Here is an 18,830-nt window from a genome sequence, read left to right on the forward strand (position 1 = left end):
ACTCACAACTCTTTCTAACCATTCAATTTATTTTTTTAAAAAAGCTATTTTCACATTATTATTTTTGGGTTGCAATTTTGACATGGTAAAGAGAAATTAATTTAAGACTGGTGCTACACGACCAGACTACTGTTCACCCGGTTTCAACATCTTACGTGGCTGTCCAAATAAGCAGTCCTTCCATCTTCTCTTTTTCTTGTTCTCTTTTTCTTTTTCCAAGCCCTAGCGAGATTCTCATAGTGCAAGCGGCGATGAATGACCAGATCTGTAACCAAAACGGCGAGGAGCGGCACAGATTGTACTGGCGAGGAGCTGGCTTACCGGTGAGCAGTGTGTTCAATTTGCTTTACCGCTTCGAGCAAACCACGTTTTTGAAGAAACTTAATCTAAAATTGATCTCAAAAACACCTATATCAGGTATGGATTTAATATTATTCAATATATTTTCAGTTTTTGTATGGAATTTGTCCTTTTATTTTTTCTAAAATAAACTGTGAAAAAAAAGAAAGAAGAAATAAACTGGGTTTGCTGTGGATATATTAGAATGGTCTAACTAGGATTGCTTGCATAACTCAATAAATACTTCATCAGATCAACCATGTGTATTTCTTCAAATTCCAACACCTAAAATTCAAGAAAGAATTAGTTGGGTCCCCGCGGCCCCCGGGGGGGTGAAACAATACCTAAATCAAGAATGGAGTACACGACTGTCCTAAGATCAGCAATAAATCAAAATCACCAAAATAGCATTTTACCAAAGAAATTGTTACCCAGCAAAAGAATTGCTACAAATTATTATCCACCAAAATAATCAACAGATATTTTTCACAAGTTGTCCAATGATCGATCCAAAAGTTTTAAATTGAATAAACAAATCCTACATCTTTGCCCGGAAAAACATTATCCAAAGTACTAGTTTCAATTTATAAACAAAGAAGAAACTGTGTTTGCTGTGTGGTTATATTAGAATGGTCTAATATGCTTAACTAGTGCCGTAACATGTTATTAGAAATGGAAGAAGGTTGTCATATGCAAGTCACTTCAAATGAAGACTTCAATGACGGGGAGAAGATTGAAGGAATGTTCCCTCGGGATGAAGTGGAAAAACCTATGGTTGGGATGGTTTTTCCTTCTGAAGAAGAAATTTGTAGTTATTATAACAACTATGCGAAGAGTCAAGGTTTTGGTGTAATAAAAATCAGTGCAAAAAATGGAAGAAATGGAAAATCAAGGTATTTTTCACTTGCATGCGCTAAATATGGAAATCGAAACTCAACTAGAAAAGACCGTTTGCATCCAAGGCCTTTAACTAAGACCAATTGCAAGGCTAAAATCAATACTGTGGCTAAAGATGATGGAAGATTCATTATTGTTCGTGTTTACCTTGAAACGTGGATGCACTTTTGTGAAAAACACTTATGATGATGTTAGTAATAGTGAGCAAAGGCATCGAGACAATAAGTTGAATCTATTTTTTCATGAACTTCAAGAGCTTGGAGTAGACTCTAATCGTAAGTGTGAGTTTCTAATTGAATTATTGAAAGAGACAAAGGAAAAATTGCTTACCATGGACTCAGTTTCTGGGAGTGGACAAATCCATGGAGTTTCGAATGATGTCAGCAGGTTACTTACTCCATTAAAGGCGCGCGCCAAGGGTCGTCCGCCTTCAAAACGGAAAGAAAGTATAGTTGGCAAAATAATTAAAAAAGGAAAGAAGGTATTGGAAAACTTTTGTTGCTAAATTAGTTTTTAATATCAAGTTATATTATATTTTTTGTTTATTAAATTTTTGTTTGAATGCATGTTGATAGATTTCTCAATGAATAACAAGAGAGCCACTTGGTGAAAAAGATGACTCACATGTTGACAAAATTTTGATTCAAGAAAGTCACATGGTAAACTGAATTATAACAATCATGTATTTATTTAACTTACCATTGGATAATTGTATTGATTCTAATGCGGTTTTTTTTTTCGGTATAGCAGATTGCTCCAACTGCTTGGAATGGCATGTACTTAGGGGCAGTTATAAATTATTGCAACTTTGCAGATAACTCACTCCAGGTAGTTAAGAAATCAATTTGGTCATATCCTACTATGACTTTAAAACATTATTTCTTACTTCTCTGTTTTCAATAATGATAGGTGTATCCACCACACTACATGTCAAGGAGTGACCCTTCTTGGCAAAATCATAACTTCGACCATACTTCGAGTGAAAAAAATATTAAGCCTAAGATTACTTATGAAGGTATATTTTAGTGCTACTTAAAAAGAAGTACACTAGTGATTAAAATGTTGAAGGTATACGAAATTAATTGATTTTTTTTGTTTGCAGGTTCTCTTTGTGATGGAATCCAGCACAACAGATTTGATACGAATTTTTAGTGATGAAGTTGTATTGCAAATGTATGCTCTCGTTAAGTTTTTTGGATAGACAGACATTGAGTACAATTTTGCAAATGTCTTAATGGTGTTTACCAATTATGCAGTGATATGCAAATGTATTTTGAATTTGGAGTATGGTTCTTGTTTATGTTTCCTTTAACAATGTCCTGTGTCCATAGCTATTTCAATGGAAAATGGGAGCTGTGGCTTATATTTTTTTCCTTCAAATTCTTTAACATGTTAAGTAAGGCAGCTTGTTCTTCAAGATTTTATTGTATCTCCAATTTCTAAGCTCCCAAACACAATGCCTCAAATATCAAAAACCCCCTGAGAAAATGAAGAGAAAAAGTGGAAGAAATCAGTTCATGAGAACAAACCAATTTTCGAAGGATTAAAAGACAATTACTCAAAAAACAAAACAAAAAACAAAAAATTAAAGTTACTGAAAACGCAATTCATTTTTTTTTTTTCTTCAGAACAGAGCTTTGCATTATGTGTTGGGAAACGTGCAAGTTTTAAAACTTTTCGAGAGATTTTGATTCATAAATCTTGATTCATCACATAGAGACAAGTTTTATGCAAAAATAAAAATATGATGAATCATTCAATTAATGGATTGAATACTTACATCAAAGGTCTGAGTAAACCTTTAAAACTTTCCTCTAAAGTGAATGTTCTCACTTATTGTAGATCCCTTAGTAAGATGCCTTCTCCTTGGATCTCCATCTTCTTGGTAATTATTTTGCCTTTAGGAATCACTCATAAGCCTCCATGAATTACCTTGGAAAACTAAGCTTGTGGGAGCCTCCGTTAGATGAGAACATAAACCCTAATTTTCTAGAGAGAGAAAATTTATTCCTTTTTCCTTCTCATAAAAATCACCCCCTAAAATATACATAGACCATGTATATTTATAGGCAACATAAAAATAAAGAAAAGGAAACAACAAATCCTTCTCCATCTCTAAGTCATATGTCTCAAATCTAATATGATTCCAATATCAAGTTGGGCTATGAGTGAGAATCCATTGGGCCTATTATTTTATTGGCTACAATGAATTAATAATTGGCCCGATCCATGGACCCAATTCAATTAATTCATAAATTAATTTCTACTCCACTAAAAGAAATTAATTGAACTCCAATTAAATAATAAATAACCTCTAAGTCAATATTGCACTTTGACCCCTCTATGCATAATTAGTTATCGGATAAATATAGTCATCAATCCGACTACTTAATTAATATATTTATTTTGGTACCTTTGATTATTTCTAGCTCGATCACAATAAAACATTTGTTTGACAAAAATAATAATTTAAATAAATAAATATATAATAAATCATTTTGTCTAAAAACACACGAAGGCCTTCGAATTTACTTTGTGATCAACCATAATCAATACAAAATAAATACAAGTAGCAATGATGCAAATATTGAAAATATAACCCTCTAATTATTAATTACACAACTACCCAAAGTGTCGGTCTAAGGATCCCGAAGAATCCGCCGAACAAAGCAAAGTGATTATTAATTAATAAAAGAGTCTATAATTTTCTCATGCTTAAGAGTCAAATGCCATGACGGTGATAGGGAGTAATTGCATACGACGGCTCTCGCAATATATCTCAACCTAACACGGATCCAGTTCAAATCTTAATTAATTATGAGTCCATCCATAATTACCGACTATGAACCATTTATGATTACTATTTATATATCATGCATTGATTGCCATCACATACATATATATAAATATCTCTTGTAATCAAATGGACACTATCAATTCTATACTGAATCGAAATATAATACATTGAATTCACCAATTGTATAAAACATAAATATTTCAGAAACGTCAGGAACATAAGTCACTATAATCCAAACAGGAATTTGCTATGCCAGGGCATATAAATCCCAACATTATGGAGGTATTGAAAACGCAGTTCTCTCTAGGGCTTGGTTATCCAACCACTTTCCTCAATCAAAAACACATAAGCCAATAACAATCATGATTAACAGCAGAATTAACCCAACTTTTAGATCTAATTGAACAAAACCCAGTACTTCTATTTACAAATCACACCTATTAAACCAACTAGAAATAAAAAGTTGCAAGACAATGCACCAAAATTAGCAACATGACGATGAACTCCGCCACGCCCCATGGCGTGCTTCCCTAGGACGGCCGTTTGTAGGTCTGGCGTTGCCGATCGTACGGAGACGAGACGAAGAATCACAAGAAAAAGAGAACATGGAAGCGCCACAGGAGAGAGAGAGGAGAAAGATAAAGAGATGAGAGAGTAAAGTTGTGCCAAGAAGGGGAAAACATTTGCCTAGTTGTACCAATCTGAATTTGACAACTGTCCGTCGATTAAAGACGGGTGAACAGTAGTCGGGTCATTTAACATTTCTCTTAATTTAAATATGTCAATTTTGTATAATTTTATTTTAATTTTTGTTTCTGTGCAATGAAGTTCAAGTTTTGTAGTTATTACTCTATCTGTCTCAGTTTAGATGTTGCTTTTGGAGAGTAGGAATTTTTAAGGGACATGTGGACATGCGTTATCACCCTGAAAAATTACTAATTTGCCCTTATATTTAAGTTTGAAATTTTAAACTCCAAGGACATATATAGAAAGATGTAAAATATATTATTTAAAAAAGAAAAGTGGATAATTATTTTGGGACAGACCAAAATGAAAAGTATGACATTTTTTTTTAGGACCGAGTGAGTATTTGTTTGTTTTTTTTAGGGAAAATTACAAATAGGTAGAGTTAGGAATCTTAAATAACAAAATGGTCTATTTTAAAAGTTTACTTTTAAATTTGATTGAATTTTAAAAAATAATTACAAATGCTTCAAGAATTATTTTTAAGGTCCAAAATACCCTCATTCTGAAATACCTAAATATCCTTCATAGTATCAAATAATTCCAAAACACCAAAAAAATTAGGAACCCTGCATTGTTCTAGCCAATCTCAGTATTGGTGTTTTTTTTTTTTTGATTGCCACTTGAAGTATTGTCCGGTGGGACTTCTTATATCAGGATATGGATCAAATAATAAAGACTTATTGAAGGTATACCCAAAACGTTCTTGGGATTTGTCCAGTCTCATGCTAAGCTTTCCAGTGGGAAAAAATCACCCAATTGAAATAGAAAATCAGTAAATTAGTGGATCTTTGCTTTATTACCCTAACTTCGCCCAAGGGATAGATAGTATAATAGTCGGTGATTTCTGTGCTCGAAAAAAGCATTGTTCATGTGAGAAAAAAAATCTATATAAAAAAAAAGAAAAATCGAATCCATTGCAACAATTATTTTGGTCAATTCATAATGACCAAACGAGTGATTAAGGAGTCTCTTATAAAATTAGATTGTTAAGATCAGACGAGTTGTTAAAAAAAATATCCATTGCTCTCTTCTTTCTTACTAACTGGAATATTTTTCTTCAACATAAGAAGAGCTGCAAGGTAATGATTTCAGAATTACCTTCCTCCTGTGTTCTTAGCAAAATAGTTTAGGTTTCTTTTGGCAAGTTTTTATATATATATATATATATATATATATATTTATTCTATAATTTTGTGAATTTGGTCTTAGAATAGATTATACATAAAATCACTTTGAACTGATAATTTGGGATAACTTTCTTTGATTATATATATATATATATATATATATATATATATATATATATATTTATTTATTTATTTATTGTTGATAATTGAACAATTTTATTGCAGAAGGAAATAACAACTAAAGAGGCATTATTTCAAATTATATTATCTTAAGAAGGATATTTAGGTAATTTGAAATAAGAGCTTGAGGGTATTTTAGCCCTTAATAATAAATCTTGATGCTTTTGTAATTATTTTATTTAACTCAATCAAATTGAAATATGAACTTTAAAAATAGACTATTTTGTTATTTAGGATTCCAAAATCTATCTATGCGTAGTTTTCCAACTGTGATACTCTTTAATTTCGCAACACGGGTTGATCAAATCCGTACACAAAACCAGGGGATATCAAAACAATTAAAGTATTTCAAACAAGTACAAAAAAAAATAAAAAGAATAAATAACTCGTTGAAGGAAATCTATTAAATAAAAGTTCCATTAATAATTCTTCAAAATTTTCAACTCGGGAATCCTGTAACTCAAAACCCCTTAATCAAAATCCACTATCCAGAAGTTCATTATTAAAGGGAAGAAAATATTTCCATGGGTAAGAATACTATAGATAATTTGTGAAATGTGTGTCTTAGTACTTTTTTAATAAAAAAAAATTAAAATTTTACGGGCTTAGAGCAATAGTTAAATTCATAGTTAGAGTTGATTAAAATCGGACTTTAATTGATTTCTTATAAAATTAATAATTTTCATAATAACAATACACTAGCAGCTTTGAAAAATTATTCATCGTATTGTGAGACATTGTCATCATTTGATTTACTGACATTTTATAAGTATATTTTTAAAATAGAGTGGGAAAAAGTTTTGCCGCAGAAACAGTAAAAACCATGATAACCTCTTTTATTTTATTTTATTGTTTAATTAGTTTATTTTTTAAATTAAGTAAAATAATTATATATGCATTAATAACTATTGTTCAGGTCCAAAATTTATTCCGCACACTTATTTCAAAAGTGCTAAAAATTATTCCCCTTATATCAAGTACTTTCTTGAGATAATTTATTTACATACAAAATTTAAGAAAACAAGATGTTTCCTTTTAACTTTAAACCATATTGCTGCAACTTATATATATATATATATATATATATACACACACACACACACACATATATATATATATATATATATATATATATGTGAGAATTTATACAAATAATAAACAAAGATTCAATATAGTAAAAAATGAGACAATCAAAGATTAGTCCCCAAAAATAAAAATATAATTAAACTCTTCAAATATATAAGTAGTCTTTTTTATTGTGCATATCTTGAGATGATCGTTAATATTTGGCTCAATTAATTATACTTGTTTTATATAAAAAAAAAAAAAAAATTGGTTGAAGCAATCATTTAATTTTTTTATGATCTCCCTCTCTTGTGCGCACGTGTGTACATATGTATATATATATATTCTTTTCATAGAAAAAATTTCACATTTGCAAGTTTATATTTGTATGAATTAGGAGATATGATTAAAGTTATGTGCACATAAAAATCTCTCTCTCTCTCTTTATATATATATATATATATATATATATATATATATATAATGAATTTTCACTTACGCTATCTATAATGAATTCCACTAAATTATTTATATATTTCTAAACTGACATATGCAGGTTTGAAGTGATATAGATTTAGGAGATACATTAAAGTTGAGTGTACAAAATTGATATAATATATATATATATATATATATATATATATATATGTTATTTTTTATTTTATTTATTTTTGGTAATATATACACCACATGATCGAATTATTTTTGAGAAAATTATACAAAGGTAGAGCTAAGAATCTTAAATTATAATCTATTTTAAAAGTTTATTTTCATTTTGATTGAATTAAGAATAATAATTACAAATGCATCAAGATTTATTATTAATGTCTAAAATACCTCAAAGCTTTTATTTCAAAATACAAAAATATCTTTTTCATATAATTTCAAGATATCAAAATAAATAGTTGAGAACCCAGTTTGAACTTAGCATTTATAAGGTAGAGTTGATAATGGACAATTTAAGAAACTGACTGGTGTATTATTCTTAAAATAATTGATTTGAAAAACTTATTTGTAGTAACGTAAGTCTTTACAAAAGTTTTTATTTTTTCGGAAAATTTAGTTACATTTGGGATTAGAACGTTGGACAAAACGGTCATCTTCTGAAATTTGGTTACTAGTTGGGCCTGGGCTACTGCCCTTTGTTTTGTAACTTTGTTGTCTCAGCACTCTAGGCTTTGTCTTGTGCAAATTTCCCATTTATGGGCCTATATAGATTACCCACATATACAATCATTTACCTTAAAAAACAAGAAAAAGAAAAAGGAAAAGGGTGGAAATCACCTTACTACTCAAGAAAGTAAATGTTTTTTTTTTTTTTTTTTTTTGGGTAATTGTGGGTGTCCGGGTTAGTTTGCGCGTTCCTCGATTAATCTCACGAGGGCTTAAAATTAACAACTAGGTAAGTCTTCAGTGGCCCTGCGAAGATTCGAACTAGTGACCATTGGGGAGCAAACCCAAGGCCTGACTAATTGAGCTACCTTGTAGGGTTAAGAAAGTATATGTTTTGTAACTTTGATATGGTGTTTTTATTTGTACTAAAGAAAAAGGAAACAGAAAAAGAAAAAGGAAAAAAAAAGTTTTTGTATACATGCATGATATGTGCAAATTTATTAAATTTATGGAAGAGAGTATAAATCACCCTACTCAAAGTATATAGTACAAAGGGTATTTACTATGTGATACTTTCAACTAGTAGATAGCCAAGGTGGGTTGGGGTTTAAGGATTTGGAATGTTTTAATTTAGCTCTTATTGCTAAACTTGCCTGGCGTTTTACGAGTGAGGATGATTCTCTCCTTCTTCAGGTGTTTAAAGGTCGTAATTTCCCTTCGTGTTCTTTTCTTGAAGCCCCTTGTAAGACCACTGCTTCTTGGGCTTGGAGAGGGATTATTGCAGCAAGGTCTGTTATTGCTAAGGGGTTGAGATGGCAGGTTGCTGATGGGTCTCGTATTAAATGTTGGACTGATCATTGGTTAGATGATCCCCTTAACCCTTTTATTTCAACTCCAAAACCCTCTCACTGCCACATTGCAATTGTTGCGGACTTATTTTTATCAAGGGACAACGCAATGGAATATTAACCTTATCAATCATGTTTTCAACCCTCGGGATCGGGATTTAATTCTTCATATTCCGTTGCGGTGGTCTCGGGGAGTGGACAAACTTATTTGGGGTGCTTCTTCTAAGGGCTCCTTTTCAGTTAGGAGCGCTTATGATATGTCTCTGAGCATGGTTCACCCTCTTGAGCCTTCTCCATCTTTGGCCTCTTGCAGCCATGTTTAAGAGTTTAAGCCTCGCTGGAGGGAGTTATGGTTTATCAATACTAAACGCAAGATTAAATTTTTTCTGTAGCAGTGTGCCCATGACAAACTCCCTGTTTTTCAATTTCTGAAGTCACGTCGAATGGTTCCTAATGCAAGATGCAAGTTCTGTGAGGCTGATGATGAGTCCGTTCACAATCTTACTTTCAAGTGCCCACCTGCCCAGTTCATTTGGAGGATTAGTCCGTTTCAGTTCGATTTCTCTAGTACTCATATCATCTCTTGGAATCAGCAAGGGATGCACTTGACTAATGCATGGAAATCACAGGATAATTATTCTTCCCTTGTTAGTCTTGCTTCTTTTATTTGTTGGCAGATTTGGAAAAGTAGAAATGCTTGGGTTTTTCAACAGAAACGGTGGGATCCCAAGTCAACTTTGGATAAAGCTATCGATAATTTTTCTGAATTTTTGGAGGTGTGTGGCCGAGATCCTTTGTCGCAGGTCTCATCTTTTCCAGCTCCGGTGCCGGTCCGTTGGTCCAAACCTCATTAGGGGAAGTTTAAATTGAATGTTGATGCCACTTTTTGCGAATCTTTGAAAGTGGCAGGGGGAGGCTTGGTGCTTCGCGATGATGTTGGAAGCCTATCAAGGTTGCTTCTCTTTTTTTGGAATTTATTTCAGATGCTGAGGTTGCGGAGGCCCTGGTTATGCGTGAAGGCCTCTACTTGCTTTCTTTCTAGGGGTATCAAAAAGTGGAGGTGGAGAGCGATTGTCTCAATGTTTCAAAGCTTTCTCCCTCGAATTACCGTTTAGCCATTTTGGTTGAGGATATCAGAAATTTGCTGGGTTCCAACTTGGGGTTTTCCTTAGGATGGGCTCCTCGTTCTTGCAATGGAGTGGCCCATTTGTTGAGTAAATGGGCTTTGTCTAAAAAGTGTAACGATTTTCTTTGGTCAGTGTGGCCTATTTGGTTGCTTTCAGCTTTGGAGGCTGATTGGTCCGTTGTTGGGGCTTCGTTGTTGGGCCTTCAGTTGATGCTGCCTTGTTGTAGCCTTTGTTTCTTTAGAGAAAAAAAAAAAAAAAAAAAAAAACCTAGTAAATATTTATGCTCTTTATTGAAAAAACTCTCTACTTTTTAATTATTTTTATGATTGTCAATTGATAGGAGATACACGTGTATTTTTATACTTTATCTTGTGTAATATATTCACACCCCATGTGAAGTTAATTTCTTGTGAAATGGCCATCCTGTGCACCGGAGTGGATTCAAATTTTATACTTGAATAGAGCACTCTCTCTCTCTTTCTCTCTCTCAAATTTTATACTTTAATAGAACTCTCTCTCTTGGAGAAGTGCATAAAACATTCTTAAAGTATACTCTGTGTAACATTTTTATTCCATATTTAAAAAAGTGTGCAAAAAATACACTTAATCTTTTCACATTGTGCAAAAAATACCCCTCAATCATAAATGTACATAAATTAATGCTGTAATATCCGTTTTGCCCTTTTACTCTTCTGAAAATGCCCAAGGGTGTATATATATATATATGAGATTAGATTGTATTGAAAAAAAAAAAAAAAAAATTGTGTACATAGTAAATTTGTTAGACTATGAATGCTACCCCAATTTGTTCGGGCTAGTATAAGTATCAAGCTTGAACAACTCTAGTTCAACCTACGCCAAAATTAATTGAGCTTCCTTTTTGAAGTATCAGGTTGAATGACAATCTTCACATTTTCGAAGCTCAATAATGAATAAGAGGACTTGCATCAGTATCTCAATTTCAATTCAAATATGGGTTTGATTCACACTCTATGTTCTGAGAAATATTTACCATCCGAAAAGAGGAAAAAATAGAATCTTTGGTTAAAGAAATGCGTTGAGAAAGGACAGATGTATAGAATCTTTCAATGAGATAATGCCTTTTCAACTCTCTCAAAATGGAATTTATTCCAAACATATATGCCATGGTTTCTTACTTCGACTATCACCGTAAAGCGCAACATTCAGAATTTCCCCGATTTGGGGTTCCAGCATTAGCGTTGAGAATCAAAGATCTTTACAAGATTGTTTTAGTTCCATCATATGGACTTAGAATATCTCGTTTTGGAGAGTGCGAGAGTAGTGGTTCGCATTCACAACACTCTCCAAAGTTTCGCGTACCAGTCATATTCGCTTGGGTTGAATTGTGGTGGTAGCCCAGTGGTACAAATATCTAAATTTTATATTTTTAGATACTTTTTCAGACCGAAATTTTACTTGGACAGGCCACGATATTCTATCAATATCGTGCCTCATCTTTCTAGTCAAAAAGGGCTTGGAATTATTTTTTTCTTTTATGCACAAAAGTAGTAGTGATTTGATCAAATGAATAGTATTTTTATATGTTCACATTTTAATTTCGAAAACATACGTGATTTAGAAAGACATAGACTTCAACTCCATAAATTTAAAAATTATCCTCCAAAACTCCATATATTTGTAATTGTTTCATCATTCTTTTTCTTTTTTCCGTCCACTAGCATGGAGCCAAAGAACTAAGTGGGCTATGGTGATGTCAAGATATGCACCTACTCGTATCCATTGAGTGATAAGTCGGATTGTCTCTTTGGTCTCACTTCTTGTGTTATTCCTTTACGATTTTCTTTCAATAATTCAACCTATCCAGAAAAATGGATAGGGCTTATTTTACACTAATATATTGTACATGACATTTTATTGCTTATTGTCTTCGTCACCTTCTACCACGAGTTAGCAAACAAAGTAGCGAGAAATATGCTGTTTGACATGTGTTTTATATTTAGTGTTTTTGTTTTGTCAGGTACAGGCACAGTAATAATGAATTATAGAAAAAATTGCATTTGGACGGTTGGTTAAATGAGCAATAATTTATATATATATAAAAAAAAAAGCTCTTAAATAATATTTTTAAATTAATTATTATATTTTTTAAATTTAAAATATTTTTTTACCTAAAATATTTTCATATTTTTACTTTAAAGAATCTTACAACAAATGAACATTATCAAATTTTAGTTAAAGTAATACTCAAAATACTCATCATTAAAACCAAAAGCAAAAAATAAAAGGCCCATATCTAACAAATGTTTTGATTGTATTTTTACCCTAATTTTTAATGCGTACTCTCTGTTTTGCATCCAAATTAAAATTCAAAGTCTCTAGTCCAAAAAGAAAGAAAAAAATGATGATGATGTTGACAGATCGAAGGTAAATACAAATGGTGAATCTTTATTGCCAGGAAGAGATCCCATGATGGCCGGTGTGAAAGTGGGGAAGGTACATTGCATGAATGTATATAAATATCTGAAGCTCTCATTATATCACTGCTCCATTACGAGAGAGCTAGGAAAGAATATGTGGTGTGTGTGTGTGAGTCACAACCCTCAATTAACCATATGGCAGTTATCTTTTTACTTGTTATGGACTAGTACACGTCGGTACTTCCCACTATTAACCAAAACAAAAGCAAGCCCACTTCCTCGACTTAAAGCTATATATACACACACACACACACAGACACATACATACGTACGGCTCATTTGTCACTATTTTATATTTAACTGTATCTAAAAAGCTGCTGCATTCCTTATCCTTTTTGAAACAACAATATATCCACTTCACCTTTCAAAAAATACAGTAATAAAAAGAAAAAAACAAAACAACAATAAAATATGCACTCCATTAATGTACAATATTCTTTCTGAAAAGTACTCTGTCTCTCTCTATGTCTGTCTCTCTCTCTCTCTATCTTCTTGTCTCCTTGTTTCTCATGTGGGTTTATTTCTTTTTTCTGATTGTGTGGCTTCCAGCAGCAGCAACAGGGAAGGGTCTTCGAGAAGAAGACTAGCTAGCTAGGTGTGTCAAGCTCTAGTACTTAAAGCATATATCTTTTTGTTACTTTCAAATCATAACAGCAATATTTCAATTCGTTTGATATCAGTTTGTGGATATATATATATGATTGAGATTTAACGGGGAGGGTAAAGAAAAAAGTCAAGCGCAAAAATAAATTTCTCATATATATGGTTTGTGTAGAAATAGTTTTTATTTTTACAAATAAATTCATTTAATCACTTTTTAATCAAAATTAACATAAAGTAAATTTAAAAACTTTAATTTGTCTTTTTATCTTCTTATTCTATCCTTTTATTGAGTTGAGTGTCATCAAAGTCACGTCACAAACTCAAATTTGTTGAGTTGACTCAAATTTGTTTCGGCTCGCATCGAATTGAGCTTTTGGCTGTTCAAACTCGAAAATCAAATTCAAACTCTGTTTATTACTCAAATTTGATTTCACCTTGTTTGTCAAATTTCGAACTTCAATTTGAGGTCATACTGAAGGAGTCGGCAAGTATAATTGTAGAAAAGAGAAGCATCATATTAACTTGCAAACTTTACACTGTACATACAATCCTCTCTCTCTCTAAATGATCAAAATTGGGTTTCTCTCTCTACAGATATAGTTTGCATGCACTGGTAATCAAATGTTTTATGTCCCAATATTGTTATCTTTGGTGAGATTTAGTAGGGTCTCTAATACATCATTGCCCAACACTAAGGAACTTCTTGATTGTAATATTTGGTTGATAATTCATTCAAATATCTCTAGTAACTTTTCAATATAAGTAGAGGAAAACGTTGTCGACGAAAATGTTGTGGGTCAATCAATTTAAGTAAAGGAAAATAGTATGCAATATTAGGCTTCCCAACATATATGTCTCTAGGGAATTATTTGCATCAAATCAATAGTATAAGGGGTTTTAAATTACACACGGATCTTTTTGCACTACATCGATAAAATTAGCAAGCGGGTTTTATGATTGTAGGTAAGGTCTAAGGTTTGATGTCCATGAGGACAAATAATTTCTTGGGGTCACACGCACGCAAAAGTCTGATTTTTGAGGGAGTGTTTTACACGGTGTTCGGTCTATTATTCTTGTTTTGCTTGGTGGATTTATTATTTACTATTTTGAAAAAGCTTTTCTATAAACACTACATATAGTGGATAAAATAGTTAAGTAATTGACATGAGAATATATGGATGTTGCATACATATGAGGTCATCAATGATGAGTAGTGAATATTGTAGTAGATAGCAGTCGGAGTGATTTGGTGGTAGCTAGATGAGTGGCGAAATAGAATACCGTACGTACTGAGAATACTTCAAAAGGGAGGGAGGGAGATAATGGAGGACAGTATGATTTTGGTGAGGGGCACGCGATGCATGTGCTAAAGAGAGACCTAGCTAGCTAGCTAGCTACTCCTAGTCCGTCCTTGATCATGGAAAACAAAGACTTGTACTTGTTAAAGTTTGCTTTCTTCTGCACTATCAGTAGCTTCCCATTGAAAAGCTGTTTCTCCATTTATTTAGTGCATTGGCATTATTTATTGGATTGCTAGAACTGTAATGAGAGCTAGAAAATTAAGGAAACACTACTCCTCAATTGGCATGTATATATATACATATATGTATGTCGGTCACTAATGTTAATAAAAAAGGATAAAATCAGTGGGATGCGGCGATCGAGCACCAACCTGATCACCTAATGGTGCATCATGCATTCTTTAAAGGCGTGTACAAGGACATTAATATATTTATGCACCATTTTGGATAAGGATGTTAATTTGCTTACATTCCCTCTGGCATCTCGAATTCAGTATTGTATGGTTGAGATCGTTTCTTTTTTGTCACTACAATCCTTTGTTCGAATCACCTCACCCAGAAAGTGTTTGCAAATCTTTTTCAATAATCAAATCTAGTTTTAACAAGGTACTTACGAATAATGTACTGCTTTTACGAATAATGAAGCCTGTTGGCTAGTTTTGATTCCTTCCCAATGACCTTTGATATATTTGATGTACTACTGCCTTTAAGGTAGCTGTGATCGGAAGAGTGAGTGTATTAATGAGGCACCCATCACAATTTCTTTCTAAAATATGTACATCTATATATATATATATATAGTAGGAGTTTCCAGAGTTGCATTCTGTTTTGATATAACTGAAAATTAATTAGCATCACACATAAACACAAACATATATGTGTATGTAAAATTAAACTCATGTTCACTTATAAATTAACTTGTTAAGTAGGCAAAGACCGACAATAATTTAAAATCAAATAAAAGTTTGTGGGCCGGTGCCACACTACGGATGGAATCAACCACGGATATATTGTCTTTAGATGGGTATTGGGTACCAAGATATCATATCATGTGTAAAAGAAAAACTAAAAAAAATAAAAAACATTTACCATATTTAACATAGCCAAAGTTGATATATGTGTGCATATAAATACACCAGTAGGGTTCTAAACATACTCATCAACAAGAAGTGTTTTGAGTTGCAAGTCTAGAAATATATACATATTGTCTAATTCTGTTACTTCAATCTTTTCTTGCTTATTTTACAAATTTTAATATATGGACGGCAAGAAATTGGAGTACAAAGGTGAGGAGGCATTAAAGGAGCTGGAGAAGCTGACGGCAAAGGCGGATGAAGTTCAAGACAACATTTTGAAAGAGATTTTAAGGCGAAATGAAAAGACTGAGTACTTAAGTAAGTACATGCCGGAGGGATATTCAAAAGATGTATCAAAATTTAAGCAGTGTGTGCCAGTTATCACATATAAGGGTATTGACCCATATATCAAAAGAATTGCTAATGGAGAACACTCTTCTCTAATCACTGGTCACCCCATAACAGAGATGTTATGCAGGTCTCTTTCTCTCTTTCTTTCTTCATTTGTTAATTGCATTCATTCTTATCCGTTTCTAAATTTGATGTTTTTTTTTTTTTTTTTTTTTTTTTTTTTGCTCTTGCAGTTCGGGCACTTCGGCTGGAGAACCCAAGATGATGCCGTCAATTGCAGAAGATCTTGACCGTCGAACCTTTCTATATAATCTCATCATGCCAATCATGAACCAGTTACACAATTCTTCATTTAAATTCTTTAATTTTTATGTTACTAAATTTTGACTATATAATTATCAATCCTATTTTATAAAGTTACATACTAGATTTAATACGTACTATTGTGTCTGATGATAACAAAAGAGGATAGAAAGTTCATAACAACAGTCATCGATCAGTTTGGTTTCATTATTAATTTTTTTATTTTTATTTTATATAAATCTTTTCTTTCAAGGAAAAATTACAGAAACATGAACTTAGACCCTATTTTACGGTAACCTAAAGTAGAAGTCTTGAATTTTCAAATAAGTGAATTATTCAAAACTGCTAATTTGGACATGAAAATATACATATATATATATATATATATATATATATATACTTAACCAGCATATTGTGATTCCAGGTACGTCCCTGGTCTGGACGAGGGCAAGGCCATGTACCTTTACTTTGTGAAGTCAGAGATGTCGACTCCTTGTGGTTTACCAGCTCGGACTGTGCTGACCAGCTACTACAGGAGCAAGCACTTCAAGTGCCGATCTCGCGACCCTTATAACGATTTCACGAGTCCAGACCAAGCCATTTTGTGCAATGACAACAATCAAAGCATGTACTGTCAGTTACTAGCCGGCCTAGTCCATCGACGACAAGTCCTTCGTCTTGGAGCCATATTCGCCTCAGCTTTACTTCTAGCCATCTCCTTCCTTGAACGTAACTGGGTCAAAATGTGCAACGATATCCGTTCTGGCCGATTGGACCCCATGATCACCGATCTCGGATGCAGGTCAGCCATGTCAATCGTACTTTCCTCTCCGGACCCACGTCTGGCCGATGAGATTGAGGCCATCTGTAGCCGTCCATCATGGAAGGGAATAGTTTGTCAGCTTTGGCCTAAGGCCAAGTACATAGAGGCTGTGGTCACGGGGTCCATGTCACAATATATACCAACCCTAGAGTACTATAGTGAAGGAAAGTTACCACTGGTTTGTACTATGTATGCTTCATCAGAGTGTTACTTTGGTGTGAATTTGAAACCCTTGTGTAACCCTGCTGACGTGGCATTCACCCTCTTGCCTAATATGGGTTACTTCGAATTCATACCTTTGGGAGACAATGGAACACTTTTCATTGATCTACATGAAGAGGATGAGGTGCCCCAGGATAAGCTTGTAGACCTAGTGCAAGTTAGACTTGGGTGCTATTATGAACTGGTGGTCACTACATTTGCTGGTAAGTACCCAAAAAAAAAAAAGTTATTCTAGACCACAAAAAATGCTAGTTACTATAGTTGTCTTAAATTCCTCAATTTGTGTATTTGGTTAGCTAATGCATGGATTTTCATGGATGATTAGGGCTATATCGATATCGTATAGGAGATGTGCTACAAGTGACTGGATTCCATAATCGAGCCCCACAATTCCGATTCATCTGTAGAAGAAATGTGGTGCTAAGCATCGACACTGATAAAACCAATGAAGAAGACCTGCACAAGGGCATCACCAAGGCAAAGGAACTGCTACAACCCTGCAATGCTCTACTTGTGGAATACACTAGCTATGCCGAAACATCATCTCTACCGGGACACTACGTTATGTTTTGGGAGATCATACATTGCACACCATCAGCAGTGGTAGATTCACCAGTCACCCGGCCACTTGATGCAAAGGTGCTTCAAGAGTGTTGCATTGCTGTGGAAGAAGAACTTGATTACATTTACAGGCGATGTCGTGCTCACGACAAGTGTATAGGACCGCTTGAGATACGAGTTGTGAAGCCAGGCACATTTGAAGCATTGATGGACATGTTCATCAAACAAGGGGGATCAATCAATCAGTATAAAACCCCAAGGTGCATCAAGTCTAATGCTGCTCTGAAACTGCTCAACTCTAATGTGAAGGCCTCTTTCTTTAGTCCTAGGGATCCTACGTGGAACCCTTGACTGATCATGTGGTAATCAAATATATATAGAATAGTACTAGCTAGAATAAGAAGATTAACCCATTACCTAACTTGGGTTTGTGGGGTGATTTTTATGAGGGTCTTAATCAATTAAGATGCTAGTTTTTGTATTGAGCTTTTCATTTTTGTTAGTTCTAAGTTTTTAAAAACTTTTAGTTTGGTGTAGAATAAGCTGCATGTTCCCAAATATGTGTCTATCATTCTCTGTTTGACATCCAATGTTAATGGTTATTGGTACTTGTTCTCATATCAAGTCTTCGTAGTAAAAATTTCAGTTCAATTAATATATTCAAATGTTTAACAGCAGAAAAGCTTATAATTAACGACATTAATTACATCACCGACTAAAAAATAGAAGAGTGTAGAATGACGAACCACACACTCTTATCTCTATGAGTCCTTATTGCAACGTGATCAATTATAGCATTGCTCTTAATGATAATACAGCAATAATTAGTGCATATAATATTGGCCAACAGCTGATCATGCAGATCAATATTCACATAATGCATTATAACGA

At 33.3% G+C, this 18,830-nt stretch overlaps 2 protein-coding genes across 7 annotated transcripts; both read left to right on the forward strand.

Annotated features, from left to right (window-relative positions):
• Window positions 1-111: 111 nt before the first annotated feature.
• On the forward strand, window positions 112-2,616 carry LOC132268853 (uncharacterized). 6 transcript variants are annotated; one of them, XR_009469376.1, is made up of 6 exons: window positions 112-417; window positions 1,010-1,717; window positions 1,812-1,895; window positions 1,987-2,064; window positions 2,146-2,251; window positions 2,339-2,616. XR_009469376.1 is itself a non-coding variant. In XM_059769714.1 (4 exons), exons 1-4 carry the CDS (start codon window positions 252-254, stop codon window positions 2,386-2,388), a joined length of 306 nt encoding a protein of 101 aa, XP_059625697.1. In that variant the 5' UTR covers window positions 112-251; the 3' UTR covers window positions 2,389-2,616. The 6 variants fall into 6 exon arrangements, 1 of the variants encoding a protein (XP_059625697.1); XR_009469375.1 differs by having other exon boundaries at window positions 112-1,717; window positions 1,984-2,064; XR_009469374.1 differs by having other exon boundaries at window positions 112-1,717.
• Window positions 2,617-15,618: 13,002 nt separating this feature from the next.
• On the forward strand, window positions 15,619-18,470 carry LOC132268332 (putative indole-3-acetic acid-amido synthetase GH3.9). Its single transcript, XM_059769189.1, has 4 exons — window positions 15,619-16,157; window positions 16,264-16,365; window positions 16,758-17,581; window positions 17,704-18,470. The coding sequence occupies exons 1-4, from the start codon at window positions 15,862-15,864 to the stop codon at window positions 18,288-18,290; spliced, it is 1,809 nt and encodes a 602-aa protein (XP_059625172.1). The 5' UTR covers window positions 15,619-15,861; the 3' UTR covers window positions 18,291-18,470.
• Window positions 18,471-18,830: the final 360 nt, after the last annotated feature.

Source organism: Cornus florida, unplaced genomic scaffold (genome assembly GCF_030987335.1).
Source record: "Cornus florida cultivar Cherokee Brave unplaced genomic scaffold, ASM3098733v1 CherokeeBrave_3.0.0_Hap2_Chr08, whole genome shotgun sequence".
In the NCBI taxonomy this organism is placed as follows: domain Eukaryota; kingdom Viridiplantae; phylum Streptophyta; class Magnoliopsida; order Cornales; family Cornaceae; genus Cornus; species Cornus florida.

Excerpts from the sequence above, each read along its gene's own strand:
- LOC132268853 (XM_059769714.1), top strand. The coding sequence starts at position 252 with ATGAATGACCAGATCTGTAACCAAAACGGCGAGGAGCGGCACAGATTG. Across the intron at positions 2,065-2,145 it reads TTGCAGATAACTCACTCCAG|GTGTATCCACCACACTACAT; the intron begins GTAGTTAAGAAA and ends CAATAATGATAG. Across the intron at positions 2,252-2,338 it reads GCCTAAGATTACTTATGAAG|GTTCTCTTTGTGATGGAATC; the intron begins GTATATTTTAGT and ends TTTTGTTTGCAG.
- LOC132268332 (XM_059769189.1), top strand. The coding sequence starts at position 15,862 with ATGGACGGCAAGAAATTGGAGTACAAAGGTGAGGAGGCATTAAAGGAG. Across the intron at positions 16,158-16,263 it reads ATAACAGAGATGTTATGCAG|TTCGGGCACTTCGGCTGGAG; the intron begins GTCTCTTTCTCT and ends TTGCTCTTGCAG. Across the intron at positions 17,582-17,703 it reads GGTGGTCACTACATTTGCTG|GGCTATATCGATATCGTATA; the intron begins GTAAGTACCCAA and ends ATGGATGATTAG.